Consider the following 10,279-nt stretch of genomic DNA (forward strand, 5'->3'; position numbering starts at 1 on the left):
CAAGGTGCCTTCCCCCCCCCATGGATCAGGGCCGTAACCTCTCTCCTCCCCCTTTTCCTCCTTTAAGGGCACTCCGGGGGGCCCCACTTTCCACTGTTGAGGGCCACCCTCCGTCTGGCTGCTCCCGCTGCCATTGTACTCTGCAATGGCCCCGTGAATGCTTAAACTGGCTCTGGTGCTACGGGCCCCACAAATCCTTAAGCCACTCCTGCACAACACTGTGGGACGGCGATGCTTCTTCTGCCATCCCATCGCAGTGGGGAATTGAAAAGGTGCTCTGAAACCCTGACACAGATTGACCTTCCCTTTCAGTCTCCTTTGGGCAAAGTGAAAGACGCGGTCAGGCTGGCAATTGACACTGGGTACCGACATTTCGACTGTGCCTACGTGTACCAGAACGAAGGGGAGATTGGAGAGGCCATCCAAGAGAAGATAAAGGAACGGGCTGTGGCACGAGAGGATCTCTTTGTTGTCAGTAAGGTATAGCTGAGGAAGCAGAAAACGCGGAAGGGGGGGGAGGCCTTAAATGTTATGCCCTGAATATTATTCTCCAGCACGCATGCAGTGCTCCCTGTGTACCAGAGCTGCTCCACTGATTTCAGCCGAGAAAGCAATGGCATGTACAAATTCTTTTGCACTAGAAGACCAGCTGCCTCTAATATTATTATTACTATTTAATTTGTTACCCGCCACTCCTGAGCAGGCTCGTGGCAGGTTACAGACGTCCAGTTAAAGGCCCCATTGAAACTCCATCAACATGGATACAAAAATATAAGGTACAATAAACCAAACAAAACCAACAACATGGCAGAACCCCACCCCCACCCCCCCATCTCTAGAGGGAAGAGGAAAACATTAAGGACAAGAATTCCATCTGTGCATCAGGGAACACATGTGCCAGGGATTGCCTATGCATGTGCACATTAGGAAAGTTCTTTAAAATAATAGAGTGGAAAGCGAAAAAAATAAAAATAAAACAGGCCGGATACAAGACGTCACTGGATTTCTCGGTGCTTTGGTATCAAACTGAATCAGGATAAAGGTACTGGGGAAGTTGGTCCATAACAATTTCCACTTGTGTCTTTTTCCCAGTTGAAATCGCATCCTGAAACGACCACTTGTCCCTGTGGGGTGAAATAGTTTCTTGTATGGTTCCTGTATTCCCCTCCCCGGACAGTGCTAGTAGTATCTTTGGGGAAGAGGCACTGAAGCAGCCCTTCTTGCAGTATCGCTTCCACTTTCAGTCATTTGGAAATAAGAAAAAGTTAAGCCCGTCACAGATCTTCAGTGCAGGATCTGCATAAGCCAGTGGTTCTCAATCCTGGGGTCGGGACCCCATTTGGAGTCACCTGGCCCCTTCCCCGGGGTTCCAGGTTGCAGGCAGCGGTGGGTGGCAGCGTGCGGAGGTGGGTGGAGGTAGCGGCGGATGGAGGGATGGCAATGGCTGCGCATGCACCACCCGCACACGCACACACACACACTGCCATCGCACCAGCCACCACTGAAGATGGGGTTGCGGCGAAGAACAGGTTGAGAACCGCTGGCTTAAGCCCTTACTTTCTCCAGAATCATCCGCACCAGGCTTTGTGCAAAATTCTGCACATCTGGAATTTGACGGGATGAACCTCCCCGAAGTCAACCTGAGGCACTTATTTAAGTGGTTTGCTGGTCAATTTGCAGCTGTGGTCTACATTTCATGAGAAATCCATGGTGAAGGGAGCATGTGAAAAAACGCTTGCGTCTCTAAAACTGGATTATGTGGACCTCTACCTCATGCACTGGCCCATGGGATTCAAGGTACCTTTGCTTCCTTATCTCCTTATTGTAAGATTCCTCCCCCTTTAAATTGTGTTACCTCTCATGTTCACCAGAGGGTAGGATCGACAGCTCTGGGCCGGGAAATATCGGGAAAATTTGGGGGTGGAAGAAGAAGATGCCACTTGAGTCTCAAAGTGGCTTATGACCATATGTGGTCATATCAACCCGCTCGCCCTTCCAAAATGGCCAATGGTGGGCCTGGAGGGAGTGGGAAGGGGAGGAGCCTAAGGTGGGCATGTCCACAGCTCTGTTTCCCAACCATATTCTGTATGATTGTGCCGCTTCTGAAAACCTGCAGAATGTTTCAGGATTTTTTCAACAGTAAAAAAAAGTTGAGAAAGGTTGCTCTAGAGAGGGGCACATAAAGTGCATCCTTAATAATCGATACTGGGTAACAGTCGTACTGGGAGCACGTCAGAAAAGCTATTGTGGATGTTTTATGGAACCAGGGTTTTTGTATGGTCATAGGCAGCAGGCAAGTAGATTATAAATAAGTTTTATTATTTATTCTACACCACCCCTCCCCACAAATGGGCTCAGGGCAGTTCACAGCATGAAAACAAACATCAATAAAACATCATTAAAAGCATCAGAAAACCATAAGCAGCACTAATACTCCCCCCCCCCCCCCAATCTGCTGGGATAATGCATCTGTTGTTAACTTTGCTTCTCATGACAGGCTGGAGAAGAATTGTTCCCCACAGATCACAATGGTTTGATACTGCCCAGCAATACAGATTTTCTGGACACATGGGAGGTAGGTTGAGTTTCAATATTGGCCGTTTCAATATGCCGAGGGATACAGCACCAGGGTGCTTAAAGACATAATTGAGAATATTGAGAATAGAAATAATTTTGTAAAGAACGAGGAGAGAGAATCTTAACACTCCAACTGCCTGTCTTCATTCTGTTCTGGAGGCAAGCAGGGAGGAAGGGTGCTCCAAGGAGCAGGAAGTCTCCAGTTTAGCCAATCAGGACGCATGACAAGATTGTTGGGAGAATGTTCCTATCTAAGTATGCCCCCCTATAGGATATTCTTCATATGCTGTTGAATTGTACACCCTTCAGAGCTTGCATTTTTCAACATGTGTCCCTGCTTAGACAGTCATTTGCAGTTGGGGTCTAGAAATGTCCTGTTGTTAATCTTGATGCCAAATCCTCTGAGGAACACGTTTGGAAACCAGCATAGAGATGAACATTCAAAAAGGAGCAGGTACAGGTGTGTGTATGGGGGAGGGGGAATACTGGCTTCACTTCCCCTCCCGTGAGGTAAATTCCATTCTTACAATGGCAACAAATAGACATTCTCTAGAGTAGGGGTAGTCAAACTGCAGCCCTCCAGATGTCCATGGACTACAATTCCCATGAGCGTTCGCTGGCAGGGGCTCGTGGGAATTGTAGTCCATGGGCATCTGGAGGGCCGCAGTATGACTACCTCTGCTCTAGACTCAGGACCGCTCCCATCCTTCAAGCTGACGGCCTTATGCTTCATGGCTAGGTGCCCAACAAGTTATTCTGCATAATGGTTTCAAAATAAATATTATACTTTAAAAATGGCTCCAGGAAGTGGAGTTGGTGCTTTTGTGACTGACACAAATCCTGGCCAATGAGCACCGTGCAAAGCCAGCTTCATCTGACAATCCACGAAGCCTGATTAGCAGATGACGATTCACGTGCCCCAACTGCAGTGAATGTAGTTCCACAGCAGGTGTATTACTGAAATTATGTCCGTCCGTATGCATCTGGAATCAGAATGGCTCATTTAGGGGCATCTCGTGGGCTTGAAGTGGTAGCGATTTGCTTTTACATTTAAAAGTCGAGTACATCCTACTCGAAAGTTTCTCTGCCCTGGTTTTCCTATGTCTCTTGTGTCCAGTCCTGACCTGCATCGGACTTCACCAGATCTTAGAAACTAAGCAGAATCCACTCCAGCAAGTATTTGGATAGGAGACCTCAAAGGAACCCCAGGGGCATGGTGCAGAAGCAGGCCATTGCCCATCACCTCTGAGAGTCTCTTGACCTGAAAACCCCACCAGCTGTGAATGCATGTCACTTCCCTTCCTTTCCCTTGTCTCCACAGGCTATGGAGGATGTGATGGATGCGGGCCTGGTGAAATCCATCGGCATTTCCAATTTCAACCCGGAGCAGATAGAGAGGCTCTTGAACAAACCGGGGTTAAAACACAGGCCGGCAAACAATCAGGTGTGCCGCTTAGCCATTGGGCTGCTGTCCAAACAGAATGTTTTTGTGGGGATCTGGATTTGCGGGGGTCCTTGTGATAGTATGACATCCTGACCTGGATGACCCATTGTTCCTGTTTTTGGTAATCCCAATCCTATATAGAACCATAGAATCATAGAGTTGGAAGGGGCCATTCAGGCCATCAACCTGCTCAACGCAGGATCAACCCTAAGCATCCTAAAGCGTTTGCTGGCAGGGGCTCATGGGAATTGTAGTCCATGAACATCTGGAGGACCAAAGGTTGACTACCCCTGCTATATAGGGTGCCTTATTAGAAGGCTGCAGTGAGAAAGGCAGTCAGTTAACAAAGTAAACGCGATAAACATTGAACAGGGATATAATTTACAATCAGAATAAGGAGTTTACTACACCAGGCTGGCTCTCTGGGAACGTAATGAGCAGGTGACAAATATGAGGGTTATGAGGCCGAGGCAGGCAATGGCAAATCAGGCCTGGGTGTCTTGCCCTGAAACCCCCACCAGGGGTTGCCATGAGTCAGCTGTGACTGGACGGCCCTTTCCAACTCCACTATACATTCTTGGCCTCAAATGCCAAACCCCTGTACCTTCTTGGGAGCAGGGATTGAATGTTTGTGTTTGTAGATTGAGAGTCACCCATACCTGCCTCAGGAAGAACTGGTGAATTTCTGCCAATCCAAGGGCATTTCCGTGACCGCCTACTGCCCTCTTGGCGCTCCCAACTGGATATGGTAAGGATGCTCCATCGATCTTCATGAATATTATGATGATTAATTTAAGTCATATTTATATTTATTGTGGGTATGCAATTGTTTGGAAATGAATGGGGGTAAATTAACAGGGGGGGAAACCCTTATTTGTTATATCTGTTGTAGTAATGACAGCCCCCATGCCTTCGTTTCAGTAGCTTCTAATGGTCTGGTTTAGCGAGTTCGAAACCAGAGGGTGGAAGTCAGAAATGAGAAATTAGATCGGAAAAGAAATTAGATTAGACCACGGGTAGTCAAACTGCGGCCCTCCAGATGTCCATGGACTACAATTCGCTGGCAGGGGCTCCTGGGAATTGTAGTCCATGGACATCTGGAGGGCAGCAGTTTGACTACCCCTGGATTAGACATAGAAAATAGAATCCTAGAGTTGGAAGGGATCTCCAGGATCATCTAGTCCAACCCCCAGCACAATGCAGGAACTCACAACTACCTGCCCACCCACAGTGACCCCAAGTGATCGCCCCCCCACCAAAAACCTCTAGAATCCAGCCTGACCTGGAGGAAATTCACCTACCAGCCCACAGTGGCGATCAGCAATTCCCTGGGCTTGCAAGGAAGGGCCACAAGAGACAAACACAGGCACATCCCTTCCTGCCCACCCACTCCCAATCTGCGTACGTTCACAAAATCTGCATTTTTGTCAGATGGTTATCTAGCCTCTGCTTAAAAACTTCCAAAGAAGGAGAACCCACCACCTCCCGAGGAAGCCTGTTCCATTGAGAAACCGCTCTGTCAGGAACTTCTTCCGGATGTTTAGACGGAATTTCTTTTGAATTAATTTCAACCCACTGGTTCTGGTCGGACTCTCTGGGGTAACAGAAAACAATAGATTAGACATATGGAATAACTGTGCTTTACAGCTAGGAATCCTGTGTGCCGAAACCAAAGCAAGAAGACAAATGCCTGTAATAATATTTGGGGCACAAATAAATGTACGTGCTTCTTGGCCAGGGGTAGGCAAACTGCGGCCCTCCAGATGTCCATGGACTACAATTCCCAGGAGCCCCTGCCAGTATTTGCTGGCAGGGGGCTCCTGGGAATTGTAGTCCATGGACATCTGGAGGGCCACAGTTTGCCCACCCCTGCTGTTGGCGATGCAGGAGAAGGGCTACTGCTGGGGGTCGATGTCAGGGAAAGTGTGGGGAAACCTGCCCTGTGGAACCCCTTTGTGGCTGTGCTGTGTCAACCACTGCAGCAGCAAAGGGGATGCCTCATTAGCCAGCCCCCGTGTTAGAGTTGCCAGAATTTTGGGGATGGGGGCCTTAGGAAGGCAGGGTTTGGGAATGGAGTATAATGTCATAGAGTCCACCTTCCAACGCAGCCTCCAACTCTGTTGCTTAGAGATCTGTTGTAATCCCAGGAGATCTCCAGCCACTCAGCCTTTTCCAACCTTTTGGCCCTAGAGGAACCCCTGATATATTTGTCAGGCTTCAAGGAACCCTGGAAGTGGTGACAGTGTAGTGGGCGTGGAAGTAGGATGTGGGAACCAGCCAATCAATCATGTCCTGCTTCCCATTGGGGAGTAAGAGACTAGGCCTGTAGAGCAATAGGGGGAAGTGGGCTCCCGTGACGTCCAGTGATGTCAATGGCCATCCAAACTTCTGGGAAAGGCCACGTAACCCCTGGGGAGCTCTCTTGTAACCCCCAGGGCCCCCCAGAACCCTGATTGGGAAATCCCTGCTAGAAACATTAGCCTCTTTATCCAGCAAAGTAATCTTCCTAAATAAATTGTTCTGTTTAACTGGTCACATTTGCTGGCATGGTTTTTAGGGAGCAATAAACAAGTAAACAAACTTCAGAAGCATCCCCGTGAACTAAATAGCTATTAAAAATGAAAACCTGCATTCTGCTTTTGTAGGGATAAGCCCAAGGGTCCTCCCCTCCTGGATGATCCCAGGATCAAAGAACTTGCAGCCAGACACAGTAAAACCACAGCTCAGGTATCTCCTCCATATATACATTTTCTTATTGATTGGCATGGCCACGTGCTAGCATTGTAAGGTGCCTTTTATCTCTGTTGTTATCATGAGCCTTATGGAAGGGCGGTACAGAATTACAATGAATGAATGAATGAATGAATGAATGAATGAATGAATGAATGAATGAATGAATGAATGAATGAATGAATGAATGAATGACCCTTGTAGGCCTGAACTGCTTGCTCAGTTGAGGCCTACATTCCTGCCTCACTGTTATATTTAATTACAGAATATATTCTAACTAGAGTCAACACTGGCAGTAAAAGAGGATACTTTTTGACTCTCAGTAGAAGGTTTAATTGGGATTGGTTCAAGATATTTTGCTATCCCAGCGGCAGTTCAGGATCTCACCTCAGTCCAGGCTGGTAGTAGCAAAAGACCCATGACCGCAGGCATTTGCCATGGGTGCCTCATGTTGGTGGTGTGGAATAAAACCAAGACCTGGTGCTTTTCCAGCACACTCCTATTTTTGTATTTCCTCAAGGAGCTATTTGGACAGAGAAGCATATCTCCCTTTAAAGGAAATACTTCTTTACACAATGAGAGATTAAAGTGTAGAATTTACTGCCTGAGGATGTAGTGATGACCAAAGGCACAGACAGCTTTCAAAGGAGATTGGACCCATTCCTAGCAGAGAGGGCTATTAGGGGCTCCTAGCCATGGTGACTGAAGGGCTCTCCCCATTCCAGAGACAGTAAACCCCTGCATATCTGTGCCAGGAGGGGAAGGCCTCAAACTCAGTGCCCTATTGGTTGGACCTCACGGTTGGCTACTGAGACAGGGTGCTCTTCCAGGTGGACTGCTAGTCTGATCCGAGGGCTCTTCATATGTTCAACCGTTGTGCTCTGTTTCCCTTAGGTTTTGCTCCGTTTCCAGATTCAACGAAATGTGGCTGTCATCCCCAAATCAATTACTCCCCATCGCCTTAAAGAGAATTTTGAGGTAAGGCTGCTTGTAAGACGATAACCTGGGTCATTTTACCTGGAAGCCATTTTAGCTGAGATGGCTAGAAACACTTTTGTATACTAGAAGCACATTTAGAGTCATGTTTTTGTTATGTATGAGGATATTTGTTCGAGCAATAGAGTACATGTATCTGAGCTCGTGCCAGGACATGGCTTCTTGGTTAAGGTGACCACATTTTAACATCAGTAAAGCGGGACACCATTGACTGGGGTGTCAATATATCCAGTTGGTTGATTAAAAATTTGATTAAATTAAAAAAAAATTAATCTTGATTAAAAATTTGGTCTATATGGAGCAAAATTTTTTTCATAGAACGCAAAAATAGTATTGTAATGTATATTTTTAAATTTCAACACAGGTACAATTTGCCAGGTGCCCCCAGATGTCCCTCCAAAAGTGGGACAATCTGGTCACCTTATTCTTGGTCCTTATTTGGAATGCACTAAAATATTGCAAACAGCCAATCGGCAGAGTGTGGTTAGTAGCCAATCATAAGGGTGTGTTAACAACCAATAATGAATCCAGGGGGCGTGGCCTGAACCAACTGGATATGTATATAAAGCATCTGTGTTCCATTTTCCTCCTTGTTAATAAAAAAATCTCTTCATGTTGGCATTGAAGCATCTGCATCCTGGCGGAACCCACACATCTAATAATTTCCAGTTATGTTTCTGAAAGAGTCACTTGAATTCTTCATTCCATCTAAAGACAAAGAATGCATTCTGGCATAGAACAATAGAGAACTGGCAAATCTAAGGGTAGAGATTCTTGCAATTAGGAACCTGTCCAGTGTGGGCTAAATTTTTCTCCTTGAACTTTTCAGGTGTTTGACTTTGAGCTTAGCCAAAAAGACATGGAAACTCTATTTAACTTCAACAAGAGAGAGAGAATCTGTACCCTAAACGAGTAAGTGCCTCCCTTGCTCTCTAGGAACCACTGACTACAAAAAAAACCCCAGACCCCAAGAATCTCCTGCAGAATCAAAACTATTGTAAGATCAAACTGGTATCTTTGGGAAAGATAGCCAATTCAAAGGAAATTCTATATCACATTTTTGTAGACCTCACGTAATACCCAGAAAGCCAACATAACTGACAAGGGAAGATGAAGAGTGCTTGCACTCGAAAGCTCATGCCTTGAATAAATCTTTGTTGGTCTTAAAGGTGCCACTGGGCTCTGGATTTATAAGGAAAGAAAAGCCTCTCAAGAAATAACACAGCCTAAAGCAGAGGCATAATATACAAACCACGACTTCCAAATTAAAAGAGTGGTTGAATGAACTCCCAGAGGAGATCTGTGCCCTGTTGCAGCTAGTACAGTTCTGCAGGGCCTGCCAAATACAGCTCTTCCACCAGGCATTGGGTTGAGGATAGTGAACCCACAACCCCTCCCATTCAGACATGCCCATTAATCACATCATGGGGGAATCAATATCTGCAAAAATACCTGCGGGGTGATGGTCGAAATGTTAACAGTTAAACAGTTCTATTGTTGTTGATGTTGTCATTGTTAATTTGATGCAGTCACTGAACTTAGATTGTATCTTTTATTTGATTCTCATGTTCCATGCAAACCGCTCTGAGCTGCAATGAAGGGCGGTATATAAATGTAAGAAATAAAAAATAATAAATTTTAAAAGGGTTGATTGGTTGCTACCAGGATTGCCTGCTGCTGCAGGTGCCGCGCTGCAGAACTGTGCTATTTAACTCTACAATGAAAGTCCTCAAACGTGGGTTTTATTTACCCCTCCCATGGCTGCATATTGCAAATTCATGCATAAGGGCTAAATCAAGCTCTTTTTTTCTTTGCAGGTGCCGAAACCATAAAGATTATCCTTTCAAGAGGGACCATTGAAAGGGATCTTTGGCACAAGAAGATGGTGATCTACTGCAGTTGCTCATAGCTTGCAATCACACCTGCCATTACACAGATACTAGCCTTAAATTAATGCACAACAATTAAAGAGAATCCCAGCCAGATATGGACTCAGCAGTGTTTTTGGCACCACCAGAGATACTTTCATTAGGAAAGTTGTCACCTGGTGACGAGATTTTAGTGGGATGGTCTCTTCCCCCCCATAAGCAGGGATACCAGCTGTGAAAAAGAAGAGTTGGTTCTTCTATGCTGCTTTTCTCTACCCAAAGGAGTCTCAATGCGGCTTACATTCGCCCTCTCTTGCCTCTCCCCACAACAGACACCCTGTGAGGGAGGTGAGGCTGAGAGAACCCTGATATTACTGAAGAAGAAGAGTTGGTTCTTCTATGCTGCTTTTCTCTACCCGAAGGAGTCTCAACGTGGCTTAAAATCGCTTTCCCTTTCCTCTCCCCACAACAGACACCTTGTGAGGGAAGTGAGGCGAAGAGAGCCCTGATATTACTGCTCGGTCAGAACAGCTTCATCAGGGCTGTGACAAGCCCAAGGTCACCCAGCTGGCTGCATGCAGAGGAGAAGTGGGGAATCAAACCCAGCTTGCCAGATTAGAAGTCACCACTCTTAACCACTATATTGCACTGGTGTTATGGTTAA

At 46.3% G+C, this 10,279-nt stretch overlaps 1 protein-coding gene across 2 annotated transcripts in view; it reads left to right on the forward strand.

Annotated features, from left to right (window-relative positions):
* LOC143838783 (aldo-keto reductase family 1 member B1-like) overlaps window positions 1–9,783 on the forward strand; it is a 34,254-nt gene extending 24,471 nt beyond the window's left edge. The window contains exons 3-11 of one of the 2 annotated variants that reach the window (XM_077340683.1): window positions 313–480; window positions 1,681–1,797; window positions 2,498–2,575; window positions 3,899–4,021; window positions 4,663–4,769; window positions 6,667–6,748; window positions 7,646–7,729; window positions 8,577–8,659; window positions 9,565–9,783. In XM_077340683.1, coding sequence (XP_077196798.1) covers window positions 313–480; window positions 1,681–1,797; window positions 2,498–2,575; window positions 3,899–4,021; window positions 4,663–4,769; window positions 6,667–6,748; window positions 7,646–7,729; window positions 8,577–8,659; window positions 9,565–9,607 — 885 coding nt within the window. In that variant the 3' untranslated portion in view covers window positions 9,608–9,783. The remainder of the gene's footprint in view (window positions 1–312; window positions 481–1,680; window positions 1,798–2,497; window positions 2,576–3,898; window positions 4,022–4,662; window positions 4,770–6,666; window positions 6,749–7,645; window positions 7,730–8,576; window positions 8,660–9,564) is intronic. The other variant, XM_077340686.1, reaches the window with a different exon arrangement.
* Window positions 9,784–10,279: the final 496 nt, after the last annotated feature.

The sequence above is a fragment of the Paroedura picta genome, chromosome 5 (assembly GCF_049243985.1).
Source record: "Paroedura picta isolate Pp20150507F chromosome 5, Ppicta_v3.0, whole genome shotgun sequence".
Taxonomy (NCBI): Eukaryota; Metazoa; Chordata; class Lepidosauria; order Squamata; family Gekkonidae; genus Paroedura; species Paroedura picta.